The sequence below is a fragment of the Choristoneura fumiferana genome, chromosome 4 (assembly GCF_025370935.1).
Source record: "Choristoneura fumiferana chromosome 4, NRCan_CFum_1, whole genome shotgun sequence".
NCBI lineage: Eukaryota > Metazoa > Arthropoda > Insecta > Lepidoptera > Tortricidae > Choristoneura > Choristoneura fumiferana.
Genome location: NC_133475.1, coordinates 4,384,999 through 4,411,723, shown reverse-complemented (window position 1 = coordinate 4,411,723; position 26,725 = coordinate 4,384,999). Strand labels below are relative to the sequence as shown.

The 26,725-nt window shown below is 37.1% G+C and overlaps 1 protein-coding gene across 1 annotated transcript; it reads left to right on the top strand.

The window, feature by feature from the left end:
• Positions 1–14,509: 14,509 nt before the first annotated feature.
• LOC141427158 (uncharacterized) lies at positions 14,510–26,474 on the top strand. Its single transcript, XM_074086393.1, has 5 exons — positions 14,510–15,210; positions 15,406–15,502; positions 16,087–16,173; positions 16,862–16,948; positions 26,375–26,474. The coding sequence occupies exons 1-5, from the start codon at positions 15,198–15,200 to the stop codon at positions 26,472–26,474; spliced, it is 384 nt and encodes a 127-aa protein (XP_073942494.1). The 5' UTR covers positions 14,510–15,197.
• Positions 26,475–26,725: the final 251 nt, after the last annotated feature.

Genomic DNA, 26,725 nt, shown 5'->3' with positions numbered 1-26,725 from the left:
TCTGTCCGTAGCAGTTACAAGATCCAGGCTCCATATACCTTTTGCACGAAGTCACTCTTTGAAGTTATTGATGAGGTGACTGATAAAATTATCAGCAAAAAAAACCTCCGAAAGTATTTTTGCATGCTAAATATAAGCCATTCAAAGTCAGATAATATCACCAATCTGCCAGTCTTGTTCCATTCAATAGGTAAGTGATTTAATTGAGGAAATTTGCGAATTTACTCACAGAATTTCTTTTTATATACCTACTTTGCGTGGGTGACGGCATTCTATTTACGTTTGAGGAAACTGGTACGGGTCAGCGGGATAAAAGACAAATATGCTTCTTCGTCTTTCATCAGCCGAAACAATTACCTAAAAGGTCCAGAAGTTTCGTAATATTTGGCGAAAGTAAAATAGTGGAAGATATAGATATTTATTTGGTTTCAGTTTAAGACACGAACGAAATAGCTAACTTGTTATTCATCTTATTAACAGTTTTTTGATATTAACACTACAGATAATAGTGCTAGGTTTTTCATCGTATTTTGTTACAAAAGTTCGAACTTATCGTACTCTCTCAATTAGCTTCATTAGGTACTAGGTAGGTAGGTACAGCTCTCTAGTAACTAATAGTGAGTACCCCGCTATAGGTGTAGTTTGTACTCACAACTCACTAGGGAGCGGTAACTGTAAACTATACCTACGCGGAACGCGCTGTGGTCGCAGCGAGACGGCCAGGCTACTGCTACTACGAAACTCGAAACTCGAAGTTCGTGTCGTGCGGTCCCTCTGACACTTACACTATTTAATACGAGAGCGAGAGGGACCGCACGACACGAACTTCGAGTTTCGTAGTAGCCCTGCAGTTCACGCGTATACACTGGAACCTGGTAACGTATATGTTCGGTTATAGTTTACAGTTACCGCTCTAGAGAGCTCACTAGAGTGAGTAGTAGTGAGTACCCCACTACTAGCGTGAACTGGCCTGGCCGTCATCGGCTCGCTGCGACCACAGCGCGTTCCGCTCGTGAATTATGTATGCACAATTATTTTTGGTAACTGTAACGTACAACGGTTACAGTTACAGCTCGCTAGTGAGCACCCGGCTTATCGTATATACAGCCGTACATTTTTCATTTTGTCGTTTAATATTAAATAAGCGATAAGCCCGCCTATTTCTTACCTTGTAATCTTTCTCTATGTGTACCTGTTTCTGTGTCGCTTACTATTTATGGTGTACAATAGGGTCATTTAATTGTATTGTGTTGTATTGTAATGTAAATATTAAAGTTCCATAACAATGGATATTAAACTGTTACTCATGTACTCCTTCGAGAGACATCGTATTCCGATTGAAAACCGACTTTTCCCAATGGAAATTCATTATGTACAGTCGAAACCATTTGATTCCTGACCCATCGTAGACCGCTCTCACAGTAAAAGATAGTTACGCACAGACGCAGCACGACGCAGAGACGCAGTTTTTCTACGAACAGGTTCTACAGTTTAGTCAGTTGGTTCAATAGTATCTACTACATCTGGACAATGTATTTGTCAAGAATTGATACATAGTATTATGGGTATCATGATGTCTCAGAATAGCGACTGTGGCTTAATTATTGCAAACTGTATAACGAGCGTCGCTTATCAGTCGCGCACACTGAGTTTTGTGGTATCGGCATTCAGTTCTTGTCAAGCGTACGCCCGACCGAGCGAGCGGAGGTTGTGTTCATATTGCCATTTTGTTCTAGAACGGGCTGTGGGGTGTGTTATTTGGATGTTCGCGTGTTATGTTCTATTTTACAGAATAAATAATTGCTAAAATTATTGCTTTTATCGGTAAAATAGTCAATAAGACGCATTTTTAATGAGTAAGAATCCCTGTTTTTTTTTACCAATTTTCGGTGAGCAGACTATACAAATATTTCTAGTTCACAATATCGGAAATCATCGCTAACGCTCTCACACTTTTTAAGACCGACGCGTGCTAGGTATCTAGACATTTACGATTGATTTCTTGATTTATAGCAGCGCTTTTAAAATGATAAAAGTATGACGCGTTACTTTTGTCTTCATAATATTTTGATACGCGTACCTGTAAAATGTTACGTTGAGCCAAGAAAACGTTGTTTGCTCATTTTTGTTAGCACTAAACTAGGAACAATAAAGCGATACACGCGCAAAAGTAAATATTTTGCTTAATTTACGATATATTCTGTAACCGCCTCTTTAGAATGCACAGCTTGAATAATGAACAGATACATCATTCAGTGCGACAGTTCATGTACGCTAATACTATGAGTAAACTGTTTAATAGACAGTCAACAATGCTAAGCTTCGCTATTTTTACTCATAAAACATATATCCCCGGACCTTACATCTCTTAAATAAAAATTAAAACCTAATTAACAGATTACAAATGCATGTAGAAATGCGAACGTCAATTATAGGCACATAATTACCTATGGAGTGTAAAGGAAAATAGAACAATCTCTCTGTATGCAAAAGTGTCCATCTCTATACAGAGAAGGTGTTAAAATGGTGAAGGTGGCAAAAGGGGTTATTTTGGCGTCACTACAGATAGTATTAAGATATAATACATTTTAAAGCAGGCTTTACGATAGAGACAATAAAATCATTCAATAATGTTTTTAACAAATCACTTTTTTTATCACGGTCCACATTTTTTCACAGAAGGTACGAGTATTTTAGGATAATATTTACTAAAGCGCCACTTTGGAGGGATTTGAAACTAGGTCTTTACTGTTTACAGCTGGACACTTTATTGTTCACCTTCTCTCAACTTTATATTACATTTACCCTTTAAACGATTGACAAGACAACAGAAGCAAGATTGCACTGCAAAAATTACATTTCTAATCCTAACCAGCCACTATACATTGTGGCTGAAATGTCAAGGTATTTTTTAGCAATAAATTAAAATGGTGATGAAATTTTGTGCTTTTGTGATTATAAGTGGAAAACATGGAAGTTAAGACGTCAGTTAATGGTGAAGCTGTAATTATATTGGCTATGAGAGAGTTCGCACGGCACGCGGTGTTGTTAAAGAAAGACAAATAAATATATCCAGTTTGTTTACGGTGTAAAACGTTTATTTTACGAGCGCAGAAAAAATATATTCAGACAAATAAGCCTCAAATTCACATCTATTTACCCACTTTCGTTTAGGCTGTACATCCACTAGAGGTCAGCGAGGCAGCTCAAAGATTAACGAGGAAAAAATACGTCACTAGTAGACGCGTAGATCGCAAAATGATCACGTCGCGTAAGGGCTGCATAGCTTAATGATCTAAAAAATCCACCAATAGGGCAGCTACGTTAAAAGAGGCTAGGAAAATAATATAATTCATATTAGCTGTTGCATGGCCGCGACTCCGTTCGTGTAGAATTCGTTTATCGCCATCCCGCAGGAACAAATTTTACGGGACAAAAACTATCCTATGTCTTTTCCCGTGACTCAAACAATCTCAACGAATCTCGTCTTAATCGGTTCAGCGGCTTAGCCGTGAAAAGGTAACAAACAAACAGACTTACAAACTTTCGCATTTGTAATATTAGTGGGCTTGGTTGTTTTTTTCCTTAATTTCATGCAATTTTTGCGGATACGTTGCTTTATTTCGTTAAAAAAAGTCACGAAAACTATAATAGAAATAATTTACGTATGTTTTGTTTAGCAGTTTAAATGGTCATCAACATAATCAAATCATCATCAGCCAGAAGACTTTTTCTCGTTCCTTTGAAATCCCATAGAAGAATGTTTAAATGAAATACGCACTCAGTCTGAGATGAAATATTTCCTAGCGAAATCTAGACATTAAATCTGCCGCTCATTCGTGCAATACAGAATTGGCACCACTCCAAAAATAAATCCTTTAGCCGAAACTTCACAGCTTGTTTACATTCACTAAACGAAATCATTTATCGACGCGACGTGTAACTGACGTTGTATGATACAAAATACAGTGTGGCTACACTCATTTGATGTTTGATGTTGATTCCACAGAACTAAAGGTACAGTCACGTCTAAAAGTATGTATACACAAAAAAAAAAATAATAATATGTAGCCACACATTTTCATCATAAATATGTATCTATTACTGACACCAAAAAAAATGTATTCATTAAACTGTTTCAGTATTATGTAATCACAAAATGCTTCAGAAAGTTGCATACTTAAATAAATTCCATTTAAATGTATCCACCTCGTAGGCAAAAATAAGTATACATGAATGGGTTCCATATACATATAACCACACCAATTTGGCAAATATTTGTATACGCCGTTTGATTCATAAATATGTATCCAGACTGCAAACAACAAACCTTGTCTGACTGGCATAGAATCGTAAGTTGTATATTTAACTGATTTGACAATTCACGAAAACAGTGAGGACTTGTCACTGCATACGTCTATCTCACGATTATTCTATGACGCACTTGACAGTCCTTAGATTGAATTGACTTGTAAATATTGAGTATTTCAGTTTAGGGTCATTCTCAGAAAGGTGCACTAAGCATTTTTTTGTTTTTATTTTAATTATATTGTTAATTGTTAGTGGTAGAGCCGCACTGTAGCGTGATACCGGAACAGACAGAGTTACTTTCAATTCATCACTCCATAGTATAAAACAAAGTCGCTTTTTTTGTCTGTACGCTTAGATCTTTCAAACTACGCAACGGATTTTGATGCGGTTTTCACAAATAAATAGTGTGATTCACGGTGTCTATGTATACCGTAACCGTGTTGTGCCGGAACGGGTCACCAGTATATAATATTATTTTAATGGAGTATGGATTCGTAGTATGTATGTCCCTGCCCGCATGCAGGTTACGAAAGAGACAGACATGTAATCTTAACAAAACATTAAGTCTTCAAAACGAATCAAAATATCAAATCGTGTTTACATATTTATGAATCAAACGGCGTATACAAATATTTGCCAAATTGGTGTGGTTATATGTATATGGAACCCATTCATGTATACTTATTTTTGCCTACGAGGTGGATACATTTAAATGGAATTTATTTAAGTATGCAACTTTCTGAAGCATTTTGTGATTACATAATACTGAAAAAGTTTAATGAATACAATTTTTTGGTGTCAGTAATAGATAAATATTTTTGATACAATGTATGACTACATATTTATGCAACCTTGCTTTTGTATACATATTTTTAGACGTGACTGTACATACCGGGTGGTCCCTTAAACAGAAGCAAATAATTAACATAGATCGTACTTGTTCTTAACGACATTTTTGTTCAGCAAATTTTAAAAAAAGTTTATTCGAAGAAGCAATGTAAAGCAACATTTTTTGATGTTTGTAACGTGACAGGCGACGTCAATTAGGCTCTAGGGCGGCGTATACTCGAATTGACAATACTATTTAATTTGTACGAAAAAGGGAAAATCTAAGGGTTTTCAGCATATTAAATATCTATCATTGATTTGCCAAAACTATCGGAGTGACATATGGTATAATAATAATATTCCAAATTGTGTTCACAAAAACAAGAAGGAAGACGATTTTTTTAATACTAACAATGTGTAAATAATAAGAAAAATAAGAAACACATTGAATTTCTTTTCAGGTGTGCGCAGACTCATGATTTGCGGGCACGTGTTTGAACCCACGATCCTCTGCCTGAGAGACCATTTGGTCAAACCTCAAGGCCAGGCCACCACGCCTTTTTTTTATCAAGATCTACTAGAATAATCGCAATTAATTTTATGACTCAGTGTACGTCATTGTAAATTTTCACTTTGCTCGTATATTTATTCAAATTTTACGCCTACCCACGTTAGTTTAGACCTCGAGGGCAGACTTGAAAGTTTCACCAGCTCCACGTATTTCCCTCTCAAAGCAACAACGAAAGGCTTTTAAAATTTAAATTGGGCATTAATTAAAACACCAATCGAGCACTGAAACTCGCATCGCTTCATTGGCGTTGTTTTAATGTATTCGGTGAATGTGCGGGGTCCTTAAAAAATTAAAATTTTCAGACTTTTCCCATTGGCTGTGCTATAAAAGCTACTTTCATAAAAAAGACAGGTTTCTTAGACAACCGGAAACTTCCTATTAGGTTTTCGGTTACGGAAATTTCTATGAAAACACCTTTTTTATGACTGTATATTTTAACTGTTTTTTTTTTTATTCAACTGGATGGCAAACGAGCAAGTGGGTCTCCTGATGATAAGAGATCACCACCGCCCATAGACACCTGCAACACCAGGGGGATTGCAGATGCGTTGCCAACCTAGAGGCCTAAGATGGGATACCTCTAGTGCCAGTAATATCACCGGCTGTCTTACTCTCCACGCCGAAGCACTGCTGTTCCACGGCACGATTAGCGAGCAAGATGGTGGTAGCAATCCGGGCGGACCTTGCACAAGGTCCTACCACCTGCAAAAATCCTGTGATGGATGACTTAGTTGATTTTTTCAGTGCTTCAAGGTGTAGTAGACAAGGTGTATTTGATACTAATTTCAGCTTCATTCCACACATTCCTGAGAAAAAGGAATTTAACAGACAGGGTTTTAACAGGCAGATAGACAGCCAACTAAGGTGATCCTAATAAGTGTTCTGTTTTATTCTGTTAAGGTAAAGTCAAGTGCAAAAATAAGTATATATTCGAACCACTCAAAAATATGTTACTACGGCCTTATTGCGTCGAAACAAGAGTATGTGGTACTTATTTTAAAAAATTTGAAATAGGTCATATTTTTATACTTGACTGTACTATAAACCGCCATATATTGCTATAGGCCGTTTCACTTTTGCGGGCTCAAACAAAATCGTGTAGTAAATTTTTGTATTTCTTTTTTGTTTTAAGTATTTGTGTTTGCTGTTTATTGTTTTTTTTTAATTTTGTTGTATTTGTGTGTCTTTGTAAATGTAAATATGTCTTCTTTCTTTCTTTCGTACTGTCGAACTTAATCAACTCGCATGCGTAATACAACTTTTAAATCTCTTGTTTCAGACTTTGGTTCTGATGAAACCGCCTAAAGATAGATCTTAAGTGGGTGATAGACGTACGAACTTAAAGTACGCGGGTTTTAAGTTTGCGAGCCACGAGCAAGATTTCAAACCGTTTGGATCGCCGACGGTTTTAAAGTACGCGTACTTACGGTGACACACAGGCGAAAAAGGTCGTCGAGCCATAAGTACGCGTACTTGCTCGTACGTCTGTCACCCACTTTACTTTAAGAACTTTCCCGCAAAATTAGTTCGAACACATGCTTGATATTTGTAACAAACAGATGTTTTCAACAAACAATATGAATTCATTTGTATTAACGCGGGATTATAACGACTTAATAATCCCACCGGATTCGGCAACAACTCGGGTGTTGTTACGCCTTGTAACTTTGCACGCCTTCCAATTAAGTATCTTTGGTGAAATGGGAATTCTATAATTTTGTTATGACCTTTTTTGGCTGATCGTTAGTACTTATATTTGTTTGGTTATATTCTATATCTACAAATCGTCGCGATTCATTCGGATGAATAAACATGGAGGCTGAGACGATAACGACGATAAATGAAACATAACACAAACTGTTTTTCTTACATTCTCGTGTTTTTTTAACATGTCCTAACCGTCTGTTTGTGTGAAAAGATAAAGGTACTTAGGGGCTGTTTCACTACTCATTTGTTAATTTTATTAGACGGATAAATGTGATGCCGTCTCCGTCTATTCAAACAAAACAAACAGAGACTGCATCACATTTATCCGTCAGATAAATTTAGTCAATGGATGATGAAACAGGGGGTTACAAGTTACGTTTATGGTCTTTCTAAAATAGACAACCCCAATGAGGGCTAAAAGACAGTGGAAATATCGCTAGATGGCGTTAGTATCGTGAGGTTTTTTTTTAAGTTGCGATTTTACTTGCAATGAGGGCTGTCGTTTTTTGTCTTTCTAGATGGCGCCACTGTTGCGTGAGGTTTTAAGTGTGGCTTACAAAGTCTGTTATTACGGGCGTGAAAACGAAGTTTAGATTAAAATCATATTTAATACACCTTAAAACCGTAACATAAAAATATGGAGCAACCAGTGTTGCTTAGCCCCTTATTGTTCGAAAAAAAGGGAGGACAAAAGTTTCCGAAAGACAAAACTGTCTCAAAACATAGTCATTCATTGCCCCGTTATGCAGAATTGCCATAATTAATTTCAGGTATTGCAAAATATTCCCAAAATTATTCTAATTATAAATAAGCCCGCGTAGCTAACCTAAAAACTATGAGATTTTAAATTTCGGAGACCTCACGCTACACTTGCGCCTCTAGCGGCGAATTCATACGCGATAGCCCTCATGGCTCATTTAGTAATTAGCCAATTGCAAGCAAGACCGTAACGACAAAAAAACTCACGATACTAACGCCATCTAGCAATATTTCACCTGTCTTTTCCTCCTGTCTCCTGTCAAACGAAATAGTTTCTCGCAGAAATCGCTTGTGTCACAGAGTACATATAGGAATCAAACTCACATCTCTTCTACACAAGCCGATTATGCTGCCAACAGTGCGCCAACAGCACCAATCTGCGTTAGCGTGGTCGTTTAAAAAAAGATCTTAAGTACACTCTAAGTATGCTTAACTTTTGTTAGAAAATTATCCTGTACCACCTCACATTGTACAAAGTTTAGAACTTTATTGAAAACCGCTGCTAAGTTGACTCCTAATTACTTTCCAAGTTTACTCGTAAATTAATTATAAATAGATTCACACAGGCGTATTATAATAGAGACTATAGCTTTTACCCATCGTACGTAAATCATTAGATTTAGAATTTGAATTGAAATTCTGGGATTTTGCAATAATTTTCGTAGGCGTTCCCAAAAAAGGGACCCTTTCGACTACCATAAAAGTCATGACGTACCTAATTTTGGATATTATTTCGATGTGGGAAATTCCGGCTAAAAAAAGTTTATTCTGGCTCTCCGGCCAGGTGGAGCGACAATCTGCGAAAGGCTGCTGTAAATAAAATCTAAATTTAGTATTCGTATGAATATTTAGTAGTTTTCTTTACATAATTTTAATATTAAGTAGGATCTAAAAGGAAGCGGACTGTGAAAACTCATCGCGACTCAGAAAAAATAATACACATACTTAAGTACCATTGCAAGATTAGGAAAGAAGTTATTCTTATATGTATCGGTAAGCAAAGAATTTATGCTTTGACTGCAAGAGCTTAGAAATGGTTGCTTTCTCTCAGCCATCACGCACGCGCAATAGATTGGCACCGTAATGGATTGAAAAACATGTCTATAGTTATATGTAAGCATAATCTATACTTATAATAAAGAAGTAGGTACGCTATGTGCGTTTGTTTTTTCTGAAATTACAGAAACAGTGCTAACTAAAAATTACTTCGTTCATAGTTATTTTACAACCTGGACTTAAATGCGACAAATTATTACAAGTTACTAGTCCACGTTTTTAGGGTTCCGGAGCCAAAATGGCAAAAACGGAACCCTTATAGTTTCGCCATGTCTGTATGTCTTTCTGTGCATCCGTCCGCGGCTTTGCTCAGGGACTATCAATGCTAGAAAGCTGTAGTTTTTTACGGATATATATGTAAACTATGCCGACAAAATGGTATAAAAAAAAAATCAAAAATATTTTTTTAGGGTTCCTCCCATAGACGTAAAGTGGGGGTGATGTTTTTTTTCTCATCCAATCCTATAGTGTGGGGTATCTTAGGATAGGTCTTTTAAAACCATTAGGGGTTTGCTAAGACGATTTTTCGATTCAGTGATTTACAATAGTTTACGTCAATTTTTCCGTCTCACGGTATACAATGAGAGTAGATACTTAGTCAAAGCAAACGCGAGTTCTCGGGCGTTAGACAATACAGCCTCTGGACGAAGGTATACATTATAACATCAAATGACAGGAGCATACTCTTGACAGTGTGGAATCAAAGTCGAATTCAAACCAAAAACTTCACCAACTCAAACCGATCACCCCGAAGCCGCAGGCGTCTCGAACGTGATAATTTGAAAACGGAATTTGGGAATTGATTCCCCCCTAACCTAAGTTAAATTTAAGCGGCCGCGAGCGCTGGACCGAGTAATTACATAAACATTAAAACTTAATTTATTACGCAGCCCAAGAGATGTATGCAGCACGGATAGCGTGGTGTTGTAATTTGATCTGAGGCTATTGGAAAAATAAGCATTTGGTTGGAATTTCCATTTTTAAAATTAACTTTTTAGACTAGTCTTCGTCCCGTGTGTGTTGCCAGTGATGACCTATTTTTAATTACTGACACACACACTGGAACCAATGAATTTAATTAAAAAGTAATATGGTTTGATCTTGAGCTCCGTACGAAATTCAAATCTGCAACTCTTAATTGCATTTGATAATCGGATAGTTGAGTGGTTAGAATATCTGACTGCAAAGAGGCCGTCTTTGTTTGTTTTGTCCGAATAACAGATGTCACATAAAATTTACCAATGAGTGGTGAAACAGGCCCTTGGTCTTAGTCTAGATTTTATAAAGTGACCTTCAAGAAACTCAGGTTTCAATATAAATACCTATAGTCGATAGCTACAAGTATTGTATAGATATCTCGTCTTGTTTAGGTAGATTCTAATGAAGCCCGCACACGCTTCAATCAGCCCGAATCAAAAACAGGCCAAAGTTATCTCGTTAGCTACGTAGCTGATCCCGAGGATTATTGAGACCACATTAGACGATTTACTTCGTTACGGGTATAGTTCGACCTCAAGGTTTGACTTCACCATATCAAACAGTGGCTTAAAATAGAACACATCATCATCATCAGCAGCCGGAAGACCTCCCCGTGGCCTCCCTCTTAGAACGCCACAATTAATGACAGCCTAGACAGAAATGGTATCTCAGATATTAATTACAGATTTACTATAGAACTATAAAAAATAACGTTAAACTAAAAACAATTAGCACAAAAAGCGAGTTACGAAACACGTCGCAAAAGCAATGAATTTTTGTTTAAATTAAGGTAGTCGTGCACAAGCTGGATGAACCGATATTATCTCCTTTCATGTCTAATAATGGTAAAAAATGAGGCTCACAGGGTAAATAGGGTCCTATATTACCTCACACGCATTCTATTTAGCCCTCACGACCTGACAAGTTTCTTTCAAAACAGATTAAGGTAAGCCCTTTCACCACAAAAAGGTGGAAGAGAAAAATGTTCCGGAACTTCGGAGAGTGAAATCAAAGAAATTCTTGAAGGCAAGTGTCCCCATTGCATATACTGAGGATTTTATTTTATACACAGTTTTTTTTACTCTTTACCTACTTAAGTAATTCAAACGACTTCCTCTTGACTGTTTCCTTCATTATTTCCTTCTACAAGTAGGTATAATGATAGACTAATTCGTAAAATACCGTGAAAGTTTATTTTGGCATGTACCTTAGGGGTAAAGTGTCCGGATTAGGTACATTATTATACTGAGGGTTGGATTTTATGTTCGCGGTTGGATTGATTTGTGACTCTTCACTACATTCACTTAATTCAAACGAGAGACCTACTCTTGATTATTTCCATTAAATGGGTAATCTAATATATAAAAAGCCGCTAACGGCTAAAACTACACGATATAAATGAAAATTTCCAAAACAATTAATACGTAAAGAAAAAGAAAGAAATAATACATTTATTCACATTCACGAAGACACACAAATACAATGTTTTGAGTGTTTCATTTCGGCAACAAACTGTTATGCAGTTTGGCGAAAATATGTGTTCATGTATACACTGTGTAATTGTTAACATAAAAAAAAGAAACGTTAATTCATTGCGGTATGATTATTACCTGTCTACTCGTAGATGTCGATAGTCTTCATTCTTCATCTCTCTGTCATACATGTTTTGTGGCTAAGGCACCTGACAAAGTATAAGTTGCAGCAATCGGAATTTGAAACTGGACAAAATAAGAACTTAGGTAGTCGGTTTGAAGTAGTTATAAATAGGACGTTAAAATGCGGATGACGCGCGTTTAGTAAGTATCATATTTATCTCATCGGATCTTTTGCACTCTTACTTAGTAAGCTCACCGCACGGATTGAACGTCGCCAATTCAAGCATAATGAAGATTCAAGTTTAATTTACAATGCACTTAAAACTATGGTTGAGTGTGATTATGGTGTTGTGGTTTTCGAACTCTTTAACATGGACGAACGATTTTCTTTTTTTTTTAACTACTGGACCTATAGCGTTCTACAGGATAGTCCAGAAATATATCTTAATAGTTAACAATTTTGGAAAAAAAATCGTTCATCCATTCCATATGAAACGGTTGGGCAATCATTTGGGAAAAATATGTTCGGGGAAAAGCCAGGACACGTGGGGTTTATCATCTTATTATTGTCCCTTTGACACCATATTTTGTGGAAAGTAAGAATCGTAGTTTTTGTCTTAATATGAACAAAACCTATGAGAAATACAGGCAGAGAGTACTTCAGGAAACTCAATGCATAATTAAAGTGGCTCTCAAGAATTACCACGTGTCTGTGAATTTGAATAGCTTAATTACCGAGTTAATTACTTTCACGTAAAATTACTTTCCGGGATTAACATGAAAAGTCGACTTTTCTTAATAAATCTTTAAAGCTCGTATTTACACACCGTAAATTTTAACTGAAATATGTAATATTTTGACAAGCTTATATTTAACCTTCCTTGTTTGTTGTTTTTGGGTCAAATCATGCAAGTTCATTTTGACCCACTTCCTGTTGATGGATTGACTTGAAATTTGGTACACATGTGTAAGTTTGATGACAATGCAAGTACAATCAACAAGAAGTACAGTCAGCAAAAGCGTATACTAGGAATGAAAATTTTAACACAAACTTATACAATCTATCCCATTATGTGGAATCAAACCTTAGAAGTCAAATTTGAGACGTTCAGTGACAATATATTAATTTGGTAGTGAAATTCTGGTGGTCCGGCTAGGAACGTCTCGGCAGGACGGAACTCCTCAACGGTTAATGCCATCGACTTGATATATTTAGCACGGAAATGTAGGTACCTAGTTTCGATGACAATGCAAGTAACATAAAGTGCAAACATTAAAAAAGGTTATTTTTATGTGAATATCCCTGGCTTTGTCTTTGTAGAATAATAAAAGTAAATTTACACTAAACTCAGAGACGCCAGTAAATTAATTAACTTATTGCGTTATCTCTAAATTCGACAGCAGTGTCCAAGGCACAGAGATTCCTATCTGTAAACAAACGAGTACTTAAATGAAAGCAGACATTTTATACGGTAAACAACAATGTTGAGATTTATATCCACCATCCATGGTTTTGACGACCAGATGGCCTAGTGGTTAGAGAACCTGACTACAAAGCTTGAGGTCCCGGGTTCGATTCCCGTGTCGGGGCAGATATTTGTATGAAAAATACGAATGTTTGTTCTCGGGTCTTGGGTGTTTAATATGTATTTAAGTATGTATCTATCTATATAATTATATTTATCCGTTGCTTGGTACCCATAACACAAGCTTTGCTAAGCTTACTTTGGGACTAGGTCAATTGGTGTGAATTGTCCCGTGATATTTATTTATTTATTTATATCAATAATAATATGATTTATATAATAATATCTTAATACCTAAATAGGTTTGTGTACTAATTGTACTAATATTTTTAAAACGAATTGCGAGTAGGTACGCCTTCGTGTATGGTTGTTATTTCTTTCATACTAAAATGGTTACATGGGTTTTGACGAAATTTCGCACATAGGTAAATAATTTATAGCCTGGGTTGACGTATAAGATACTTTTAATACTGGACAATAGCATAATTTCCGTGAGACAGCTGTAAATAAGTATTGAGATAATTAGGTATTATGAAAACTACTTAATAACAATATATCCAGTCTTTTAACTTGCTTGGCTAGTGATTTTAAAAGTGTACGAAAACGAAATACAATTAATTTATTTGCCTTATATAGGTAGGTTAAAAAACAGATGGTTGGTACAATAATTAATGATTTTAAGGGCAAGGGCATAATAAAACTCATAGTGTAGGTAGTTCGTTGACATAAGCTCCGCAAAGTAACTCCTAAACCAATAAATTATTAAACTTAAAATTTGATCTCATTTAGACACGCGGTACCATGTCAAGCCAAGTTCAATTTAAGTATTCTCTAACCGACTTCAACTTAGATGTAATATAAATTGATAAACTCGCCTAAATTTTCTTTAAATCTAGAAGCCCTAGTAAATTCGAATTAGCCTATTAAAGAGTGTTTTCTTGTTCAGAAATTCCATTAGGTAAGCAGGCGAGAGTTTTGTAATGAGCTCAAGCCTGTTTTCGTTTAAATTTGCATCTTAATTAGGCCACGATTATTAAAGAACGTCAATAAATCTAAATAAATAACTGGCCCAATTAAAACAAGAAAGCAACATCTAATTTACGGCGCAGCGAGCAAAAAAGATTTGTCTCGTTAAATTTGCTTTCGGAAAGGTAAATTGGCACTTGAGGTATTAAGAGTCCGCAGCAAGCTTGATTCTCCATACAAATCGTAGTTACGTCCTTATTTTAAAATAACAAGTAGCATCATCATGATTTTTTGTAAATACAATGAGATAAGGCATATCTAGGCCTGAAATTAGTTTATGACTCTTGAAATGGTATTACAAAGAAAATAGAACGAGTACAAGTTTTGCATTTTAAGAGCCAAAAACCCTGTGCAGTTCGGTTAAATACTACGGCCAAAATATAGTTCAGATTGAAGTCAAAACCTATTTCCGGCATCGACTAAACTATGTAGTTTCATAAGAAAAAGCATTTTTCCGAAATGATTTTGTGGTTTTCAAATGAGAACGAAACTACGAAAATCAGTAAAAAAACTATACATTTTTTATGCGAATCTGCAGCGAATCACTCTAGCGCGGGGGAACGGTACGGGGGAGGGCGGTACGCGCCGCCCTTTGTCCTTGGTTTACGCTGGCCCTGCGTGTGCGTGCGTCGCTCGTTAGTAGTGACTCGTCAGCTGTGCGCGAGAGTTACGTAATATTATTTTGGTGAATTCTCTTCGTATCATAAACGCGATCTAACTACTTACGACTTGGACTGATAACGGATTTGATATTTCTTGGTGATACTGGTGGTGTGTGTGCACATACTGTTCGACGACCTTGGCTTTCTTATATGGACTTTGCATTTTTATGTTACAAAAATGGATAAACAGGGTAAGTACCTACCTAGATGCATTTTAGTCAATATTACCAAGTACTTATAAAAAATGGGTCCATATATCGGCTCGCATACTGACAAACGATGATTTGGACAAAAAATAATTATGGTTTTACTAGAAAAGAGAAAAGAGTACCTATGCGAACTATGGCGCTCCCATAAAAAATAATTATTAATGTTCTTGTTTCCAGAAGTGAAAAGATCATCGAAGACAAGATTATGGTTATCGGCTCGTAGGAAAAAAAAAGGACCGGCTCGTCATAAAAAAGAAAACATTAATCCTAATAGGTAAGTTATAACTAGGACAGTAGCGTAAGATTTTTCTTCCTTGTCCTCTATTACAAGCTTTTATTTAGTTTCACCTGTCCCGATATTTGTCTGTAATCAAATCTTGCATTCGACCAACTTCTAGCAGTCGGATTGACTTGAAATTTTTCATAATTATGTAAATTGCGTGACAATACAATAATCTGGTAGCTGACATCCTGGTAGTCCGGCCAGAATCGTCTCCGAAGGACGGAACTCTTCAACTGTTACAATGTTATCGACTTGTTTTTGGTATAGGTACAAAATAAATGTAGTTTGGGTAACAATGCTAGTAAAGTCGACAAAAAGTACAGTCAGCAAAAAAGCTTGTATTAAAAATGAATTTTCGTACTCGTACCTTTATTTATTATTTTTGTACGACGTAGGTACACCACACAAACTTGTTATTTCACTTATACAGGTCATAGCACTGTAATAGCACATTGTGTATTAGGGCGGTAAGTAAGGTATTACGAACGAAGTATTACCTCTGGTAGTCTCTGTTATTACTTTGACTAATGGCGACTGACGTCATTTCACCATGTATGTATTTTTCACATGTGCAGTACGCTTGGCACCGGAGAGCATGCCAGTGAGCAGTCTGATAGTGATAACAATACCGATCCTCCACCTCAACCTCTAAATTTAAGCAGGTTAGTGTTTTTATTATTATTTTTACTAGTTTACAATCTTTTATTTAACTTGCAATGTATGTACCTATGTACTCGTATGTATGTATGTGAGGCTCAAATCCTGCGAGTTGAATTTGACTCAGTTTCAGTGGTCGAATTGACTTGAAATTTGGTATACTTATGTGAATTGCGTGACAATACAATAATCTGGTAGCTGACATCCTGGTAGTCCGGCCAGGATCGTCTCCGCAGGACGGAATTCTTCAACGGTTAATGGCATCGACTTGAAATTTCGTATGATGTAGTTTAATAGGTAACAATGCTAGTAAAGTCGACAAAAAGTACAGTCAGCAAAAAAAAAAGCTTGAACAGATTTTTTTTTTTACCAAAAACTTATTTCACAGCTACTTACGTTTTTCACTTGTAGTTTTATTTTCGCTCTTGACTGCAACTGCACTGAGACTAGTACCTACTCGTACCTATATTGACACGGCTATTAAAGATGATTTCAGTTTATTATCTTGATCGATGTACACCGCACTTCTGTTATTTCACTTATACAGGTCATAGCACTATAATATCCCATTGTTCATTAAGGGCGATAAGTAAGGTATTACGAACGAAGTATTACCTCTGGTAGTCTCTGTTATTACTTTGACTAATGGCGACTGACGTCATTTCACTATGTATGTATTTTTTACATGTGCAGTACGCTTGGCACCGGAGAGCATGCCAGTGAGCAGTCTGATAGTGATAACAATACCGATCCTCCGCCTCAATTTCAAAATTTTAGCAGGTTGGTGTTTTTATTATTATTTTTACAAGCTTTTACCTTGCAATAGTTGCAATGTATGTACCTATGAATGTATGTGCAGGTAAAATCTTGCGAGTTGAATTTGACCCACTTCTTCCACATTTGGTACGGAAAAGTAGTTTGGATGAAAATGCAAGTACAGTCAGCAAAAAGCTTGTATTAAAAATGTAGTCGCGCGCACAATATGGCACCGAAAATCGAAACGTATTTTTTGCATAGCGTCACCGGCGTTAGAAGTTTTCTGTAGTAGTGTACGCCTCATAATGCAGTATCAAATATTTTTATTTCACCGTATACTCTGATTTAACCTTGCATGGTATAAATATAACGTAACTTTTTTTTTCCTTTCAGAAATTTGAGTCCGAGTACTCCGTCCTCGACACCATCATTACAAATTGAACTTGATCATGATAGCAATGAGGAAGTCGTACGTAAAATGACAGGTCGACGAATTTTCAATGTTCAATATTTATTTGAACAAATGAAGGCTGTGGATCATAGTCCATTTAATTGCAGCTTTAAAGATATGGATTTTGTGAAGGAGTCGAGAATCGGATTCCAGTCAACTTTTCTTTTCAAATGCAAAATGTGTGGCAAAAAAGAAGCATTTAATAATGAAAAACTAGAGTCTAAAATTAATAAAAATGTTGTTCAAGCAGTCGTATGTTCGGGTAGTGGCTTTTCCCAATTAGATGAGCTTTGCGCTCATTTAGATATGCCATGTATAGCGGAGAAAACATTTGGGAAAGAGAATTTGTTGCTTGGGGATGTTTTAAAAGATATCTCTTTGAAGAGCATGTTTGAGGCAGGACTCGAAGAAAAACAAATGGCAATTGAAAAAGGAAACGTAGACGCTGATGGCGTTCCCTACATCACAGTAGTAGCGGACGCATCGTGGGGAAAAAGATCATATCGTACCAGCAATTATAATTCATTATCCGGGGTAGCGTGCATTATTGGGTATGAAACTAAAAAGGTTCTCTTTTTAGGAATACGGAATTCTTATTGCTCTGTATGCGCTGTTGCAAGTAATAAAAAGATTGAGGTCAAGAAACATAAATGTTTTAAAAACTGGTCTGGTAGCTCCACAGCAATGGAAGCCGACGGTGTAGTAGAAGGTTTTAAATGCAGCATAAATATGCATGGCTTGAAATACACCAAACTTATTGGTGATGGCGATAGCAGTGTCATGAGTGCTTTAAACGAAGCATTGCCATATGGCCACTCCACTGCTATACACAAAATAGAATGCAGTAATCATTTATTACGAAATTATTGCACTAAATTGAGAAATTTGACAAAAAAAACTGAAAATAAACAAGGACCTGTCCCTATTATCATGAGGAAATGCCTAAATGATAACATATTGCGACTACGAAAGGCAATTAAAGGAGCAATAGACTTTTCTTCGAAAATGGAAGGGAAAACTTTTACTGAGAAAGTAAATGAATTAAAAAAAGACCTACGAAACGGGCCTTGCCACGTTTTTGGTGAGCATGCCAACTGCAAAACATATTTTTGTAATGGCCCGAAACCAGGCGAAGAAAACTTCATAGGCCAAATGAAAGATTGTGGCTTGTGGTATGACATATACACCGCTATAAGTCCTATTTTAAACAATGCCGAAAGTCTCCTTATGGGGCAAACAAACAATATTGTTGAGCAGTTTAATGCACTAATCGCAAAATTTATAGGAGGCAAACGAATAAATTACTCCCTTCGTGGATCTTATGAGTCCCGTTGCTACGCAGCTGCTACAAAAAGAAACACCGGGAGTCTTGTAGCAACCATGAGTAAAGTATTAACAAAAAATGAAGAACTGGGGACTTACACGCAGAAGTATGAGAAGAGGCAGGCAGAAAAGGCGAAAAGAAAATCAAGCCAAGACAAAAAATCAAAACGAAGAAAACGTATCGCAGGACCCGATGAACATTACGGTGATATCGAAAAAGAACCAGATATGGAAGTTGAGCACTACGAAAAAAGAAAACAAGCACTCTTAGCAGACTTTTCAAAAAGTAAAATAGAACTTGAAAATATCCAAAAAGATACCGTTGGGCAGGCAACGAACCCTGAATGGATCAAACAACGAAAAATACGCCTTACTGCGTCAGTGTTTGGTCAAATATGTAAGAGAAGAGCTGCCACGTCGTGTAAAAATATTATAAAAACACTCTTATATAGCAATTTTAAAGGTAGCGATGCTACTAGATACGGCAATGAGAATGAGCCCATCGCTTTAAAAGAGACTGAAGCTGCACTAGGAGTGCAAGTATCACCTTGTGGGTTATACATCCTCGAGGAACACCAGTATTTAGGCGCGAGTCCCGACGGAGTCATAGACGAAGAAACAATTGTGGAGATCAAATGCCCAGCTTCGGCGGCAAATATGACGCCAACAGAAGCTATTTTAAAGAAAAAAATTACTTTCTGTGTGTTGGACGAAAGTGATCCTCAGAAAATAAAACTGAAGCAAAATCACAACTACTTTTATCAAGTACAAGGTCAGTTAAATATTACAAAAAAAGATACTGTATCTTCGTGGTGTGGACTCCAAAAGGCATATTATTCGAAAAAATCGAAAAGGATACAGGATTCTGGGAGAGCATATTAAATAAATTGAGAAAATTTTACATGGAATGCATACTACCTGAAATTATAGATCCGCGTCTACCTAGAAAGTTACCGATACGAGAGAGTTCTTAAAAATAAGCGAATTTTCATACTTGTATGTATTAAAAAATAAAACACAATATTGTATGACTTTTTTTATTTTATTCAATACACCCAATCTTCAATGTGTCCAATCAAGTTGATGTTGTAGTCTATAGATATTATACTTTTCACTTCTCATGCTCGTAAAGTTCGTTTTTATGCTGAGATTAAGCGACATAAAATGACTTTTTATGCTCTAGTGCATAAAATAAAATCTTTGTCTAAGACCAAGCTAATCAGGTGTCAACCAGCCACAAACAGAAAGTTTTTAACTTTTTTATTTATTTATATAAAACTAAAAATTAACCAAATCAATCAAAATAAATCAATAAAATAAAAAAATAGAATTATGTATATAGTAATTCATGAAAAATAAAAGAAACATAGTAAGTGAACCATTGTTTCCACTGTTGCTATTTCCTCGAATTAATCGAAGTAAAAAGCAGTGTAAAACTCGAGCATTAAACCCATTTTTCCCTCGACGTGTCTATCCACCCTCGCCGTACCGGAACGAACGTCTTAAAATCGTAAACGTCGTAAAATGGCTCGTTTTATGCTCTTGTTGTACAATCGACTATTTCACTTCTCATGCTCGTAAAGTGCGTGTTCATGCTGCATCTAGGCAACATACAATAACTTTTTATGCTCTAGTGCATAAAGTAGAATCTTCGTCTAAGGTCAAGGCAATCAAGGTGTGAAACCACAAACAAAAGAGTTTCTACATATTTTTTTATTTTTTTACACCTAAAAATCAATCAAATCGATGAAAATAAATCAATAAAACTAATATAGTAAAGCATGAAAAATAAAAGGTACAAAATAAGTGAACATTTATTTTTACTATTGCTATTTCATTTCTTCGCAAGCGAAGTGAAAAGCAGAGTGTAAAACTCTAGCATTGAGCCCATTTTCCCCTCGACGTTTCTATCCACCCTCGCCGTGGCTCGGGTGGCTATATGAACGTCTCGGGTAAAATTGCTCGTTTTATGCTTTTGTTGTACAATATACTATTTCATCACACTTGCTCGTAAACAGTGTCGTAAGCTGCAGGCTAACTTGGTTGCAGTCCTTAATAAAACCTAAGGGCCTTTTTTTGGCGTTATGAGTTGTTGCGCGTACTAATACTGCTGCGCGCGCAGGTTCTGCACGACTAGCAGGAGGACCTCGTGCACGCATGTCAGGCACATGCTGCGGGAGGCGGAGGGCGGCTGGTAGCTGGCGCTGCCAAGAACTGCACCAGCGGTATCGGCAATTTTTGTAACAATAATATTTTTCTTTTACACATATACAATTTTACTCGCAAATGTGATGAAAACATTGTAAGTCGCACGGGCGGTACTATAATTATGAACATCGACCTAGTCCTCAGTCTTTGACTTTGAGCTTCTAATACTCTCGTTCGTAATTTCTTATTAACCGCCCTTAAGACATAATGTACTATTACGCCACACCTGGCCATAATGTGAGTTTTACCGCCCGCTATGCGTATGGTAAAACCCACTTTCTGGCAAGGTGAAGACGTAAAATTGTGTACTCACCATGGGCAGTAAAAAAGTTTTACAGCGTAATGTGTAGTGTAATGTACATTTACGTTTTTGGAACGCCAAATAATATCCTAGCCGGTAGCTGCCCTCCCGCGCTGTATATATTATAATCTTGGTCTGGAGATGTTCTACTGTTATATTCTACTTAGATACTGCAATAATTTCACCATTGTATGAAGATATTTTACTGCAATATTGTTACTGTGACATGTCTCTAGCTCCGCCTTCCCGCTAGCGCGCTCTTGCTTTCTTTCTAGCGCCCTGTCTTACTCTAGGTGAAACAACAACATTTTAAAGCGTTAGCGCGTGATCTCAACGCGGAGTTGAGCGCTACTTGCTGCGGACTCTTAACAAGTCCCGGAGATCTCTGACAGGTCGTGCCCGAGCAATATTCGGTTTCGGTTACGGCGGAAAATTGGCGAAACTAAGGCCGAAACATAAATTGGTTTCGTGGCTTATGTGTATTCGTCATTAAATACAAGTGCTTAGGCGACCGCGCTTTGCTCACAGTTCTTTTTTGACTAAATCGTTTTTTTGGTTTAAGTATTGAAATAAAAAATAATTGATATCGTTAGAGCCATTTCCGAGATCTTCGAAATTATCATCATTCCAGCCTATATAAGTCCTACTGCTGGGCACAGGCCTCCTCTCAAAATAAGAGGGCTTGGGTCGTAGTTCCTACGCGGGCCAGTGCGGATTGGGAAATTCACACACACCATTGAATTTCTTCGCAGATTTGTGTAGGTTTCCTCACGATGTTTTCCTTCACCGTAAAGCTGGTAGTAAATTTGAAAATTGCAATTCAGGGGTGCGGGCCGGGGTTCGAACCCACGATCCTCTGTTAAAAGACATGTCGAAGGACTAGGCTGAATAAATAAATAAATATACAGATTGCTCATTTAAAATACCTATAAGACATAGATACTCGCATTTCTGTAGACTAGCAGGTTTTTTTAGAGCTACTCGTACCAAAAACAATTTTGAGGAAATTTTTTTTATAAATCGCCTGCGATCGCTTTTTTTTTTTTTTTTTTTTTTTATTTGACTGGATGGCAAACGAGCAAGTGGTCTCCTGATGGTAAGAGATCACCACCGCCCATAAACATCTGCAACCAGGGGTACTGCAACGCGTTGCCAACTAGGGCCTAAGATGGGATACCTCACGTGCCAGTAATTTCACCGGCTGTCTTACTCTCCACGCCGAACACAACAGTGCAACAGTGCAGTGCAGTGCGCTTAATAAGCGGTTATACTTGCTGAGCTGGCAACGTTGCCTTTTTGTTACTTTTCCTCGATTATTAAAAATGTGGTCTGTTCTGTTCTTAATATACATATAGGTAATGTGTCTACTCCAATAATTATTCGTGATAGACTTTTATTTTCTTTAAAATCCGTTAATAAACATTTGTTCGTTTTTATGGAATAATCGAGAAAAAATAACAGAAATGCAACGTTGCTAGGTCAGCAGGTAGCATAGGTATATAAACGCTCTTAACATAAACGGGCGCCTATCAACAAAAACTTTAAATAAGTTAAAAAAAAACTGGTTTCGGTTTCGGCGTAAATGGAAACCGAAATACGGTGTCAGTTTCGGTTTCAGATATTTATTCCATTCATATACTACAGACAGGGTTCGATTGCTTCTGAACTTTTAGTTAATCGGATTAAAGTTATGGTTGTTTACGTAAACTTGATCCCTAAGTTTCGATTGAGATGTTTCAATAACAACGATTGTGCAATTCGTTGTGTAAAATCTTTCACTTTACTGAAATTTTGCTGAACTCGTAAGAGTTAGTTGAAAGTTAATGCTGGTAACAGAAGCTTTACGTGTCTAGGGCAGAAAGTTAGTTTATTAAAAGTTTATAATCCTTCGTTACCTATTCGACTGCTCTTCAATTGTTTACTCGTAAGAGACACTATCTGCCTTTATTCAATTAAATTCACGTATTTAGATATTAATAGTAACTGTAGCTACTTTTAAAGATCAGCTGAAGCTCTTATCACAGGTATATTTTTACCTAAAAAGAGGCTCCAGCCACTAATCTATGTAATATGCAATGGTTACTGAAAAATTACTATTATTATTATTATCTGCCATCTTATTTCAGAGTATTATAAGAATATGTAGATACGGAAACCCAATTAGTAGAGATTTGCGCCCATCGTTATGCGTGCATTCGGCAGCCCGTCCCATTATTGTCAAGGTGTTAGCTCCAATATCTGATACAACTCTATTTCTTGGGTCAGTTCAGTACAGTAAGTATTGTTGTATATGTCGGCGGCCGATCGTAAAATCCGCCAGATCACGAAATTCCTAGGCACATCATGAAATGGCGCCATTTCATGATATGGCTAAAAGTTGGCCAGGTATATCATGATGTGCCTGAGAAACAATACGGCAGATCGATTAGAGCAATGCATTCGTCGATATTCCTAGCTTTATACCGGGCACATCGCGATATGCTGAAAAAAAGAAAATTTAGGTACGACGAGCGAAGCGAGGAGTGGTTAGTATGAATTGTGACCACTACGCACGAGCCGAGCGAGCGAAGCGAGCGTGCCGCGGCAGCGGCCGGCGATGTGCCAGAACCGATATGGCGGCGTTTAATGATATGCCTAGGAATTTCATGATCTGCCTAAACTAGCCAAATCATGAAATGGCGACGATTCGTGATATGCCTAGGAATTTCATGATCTGCCTAAAAGTCACTAGACAAATCGTTAAACGGTGAGTATTGAACGATATGGCGGATGTCCTTTAGCCAATTCATGAAATAGCGCCATTTCACGATATTCCTAGGAATTTCGTGATCTGGCGGATTTTACGATCGGCTGCCGACATATATAAACCATTGGGCCAACTTTTAACTTCCTCCAAAATATTGCACGAATTTACACATACTTATGTGATAACGAAACGAAGCAAATACCTAGTATTTTTAGCATTCCTATCTCTATTTTATTTAGTCCACGTACCTTTATAGGGTTCCGGAGCCAAAATGGCAAAAATGGAACCCTTATAGTTTCGCCATGTCTGTCTGTCTGTCTGTCTGTCCGTCCGCGGCTTTGCTCAGGGACTATCAATGCTAAAAGCTGTAATTTTGCACGAATATATAGGTAAACTATGCCGACAAAATATTACAATAAAAAATCAAAAAAAATTTTTTAGGGTACCTCCCCTAGACGTAAAGTGGGGGTGATTTTTTTTTTCTCATCGAGCCCTATAGTGTGGGGTATCGTTGGATAGGTCTTTTAAAACCATTAGGGGTTTGCAAAATATTCAACTTTAAAGTGCAAATTTTCATTAAAATAGGGCGTCCCTCTGGGGGGGCCTCTAAAATCTAAACCAGTGGGTGAAAAATTTGAAAAAATTCAGGATGGCAGTAAGTATGTCGAACTTTCAAGAAAAACTATAACGGCTAAGTTTTCTTTAGAATTAATAGTAGTTTAAGGGTAAATAGCAGCCTAAGGTGTAAAATATACCTAAACTTGGAAGATTTCGTATAAAATACAAAATCCTTAAAAAAATATTTGTTATTTTTTTCGTAATGGCTACGGAATCCTATTTTGGGCGTGTCCGACACGCTCTTGGCCGGTTTTTTCGACTAACAAACTGTTATTAGTTTGAATTTATGCCTACAAACGCGTTGCTCTGACAGTTTATAAAAGCACCAGTATACCGCTTCGTGTAAATTGGGCTGCCACTTATACGTCGTATTTCTGTAATGGCTAAAGCCTTTCTAGTTTGAGGGAATATTTTATTTATTCAGTAGCTTTTGTAATATGAGTTAATAGTTAATTAAACTGTGAACCCTTTTAAATTATCCTTCCCTTCCTTTCAAATTAAACCTTGTGCAAGGTCCGCCCGGATTGCTACCACCATCTTGCTCGCTAATCCTGCCGTGAAGCAGCAGTGTTTACACTGTTGTGTTGCGGCGTGGAGAGTAAGACAGCCGGTGAAATTACTGGCTTGAGGTATCCCATCTTAGGCCTCTAGGGACGGCATCGCATCTGCAATACCCAGGGGGGGGGCGGCAACACCAGGGTGTTGCAGATGTTTATGGGCGGTGGTGATCTCTTACCTTTAGGAGACTCACTTGCTCGTTTGCCATACAGTCGAATAAAAAAAAATCGGTCATTGCAAGAAGAAATCCTAATGACGGAAGGTTCAGGGCAAGCGACCAAGGGGAAGGAGCGCCATGCGCTGGACAGATCAGATCTGCGACAACATGGGTACAAACGTCCACGAAGCCATACACACTGCCGAAGACCGTGCCAAAGGAGAGCGATTGTACAGAAAATGTTTCATGAAGATCACGACCCTCAGCAATGAGGATTACGACACTGGATTTTTTCATTCTGTAATTGTATTTTAGTCAATGTCACGAATAAATGTATTATCTTTCTTTCTTACTTTCTAAAAGAAGGGAGGCTTTATGAAAAATTGTGCACGAACTTTTAATATTTGGATATTAAACCGAGTTTCAGTGCATAGTAATAAAAATAAAGAGATATACTTTACACTCGTTCTTTTCCGTTCAGTCGCTGCTTCTTGAAGCGTCGTCCTCTATTTGCCAATGCATTTATGAAATAATACTTGCACGTTTAATAGAAATCATATTGCTGTTTTATTTTTTTCAGATATTGCTGGACGGATTTCCATGGAAAAGTTTTTATTTTACTGCGAGAAGAATCATTCAAAAGAAAGTTTAACACAAGAGGCTCATATTGAGAAATGGCACACTTGTTTATAACAGGCGTTACTTTGTGGAGGTCCGAATCAAAGAACTACAACGTTTTTTGCTACTCCACAACTACACGTACAAATCAGCTATGTCCGCGAGACACATGTATTTTAATGTAGAAATTGACAATCCTCCATTTGTACATAAATTCATTATGTCCCACAGACTAAACTATCACAAACACGACACAAGATCCTAATCCTAACGCGTTTTAAGCTCTATATGAGTTCATTTTCAACGGTAGCTACAAAGCTTCATTCTCACAAACTTTAACAACTTAATCTCGGAGCACTTCTACGCTTTTGTAGAAAGTAGGCGGCAGCTTAAAGTTATTTTATCATTTCAATAAATGGACCGCTACTCCAGGTCGTCTTTCGGTTTAAATTCTATTCCGTATGGGCCAGAGTGCAGCTTAACGTTGCACTCACTGCGCTTTCTGCGGATGCTTCTGGAATTTCCACTAATAGAGACGAAACTGAAATTTTAAGCTGCTGCGAAACGTGAACTCAAAGATCTCAATCAATTCAAAGTCAAAATATCTTTATTCAATTTAGGCTAAAACAAGCACTTATGAATGTCAAAAAAAATCTACCACCGGTTCGGAAAAACCTCTGCTGAGAAGAATCCGGCAAGAAACTCGACGAGTTATTGGACTTATAAAACATGGTATTAGACTACTTTTTTACCCCCGGCGCTAAAGAGAGTGGTGTTATAAGTTTTTCGTGAATGACTATCAGAATTCTGTCTGTGCCATC

What these genes read in the sequence shown, in the direction of transcription:
- LOC141427158 (XM_074086393.1), top strand. An exon ending in GAAAACATTAATCCTAATAG is followed by an intron (nt 15,503 to 16,086) that starts GTAAGTTATAAC and finishes TCACATGTGCAG; the next exon opens with TACGCTTGGCACCGGAGAGC. An exon ending in CAATTTCAAAATTTTAGCAG is followed by an intron (nt 16,949 to 26,374) that starts GTTGGTGTTTTT and finishes CGTATGGGCCAG; the next exon opens with AGTGCAGCTTAACGTTGCAC.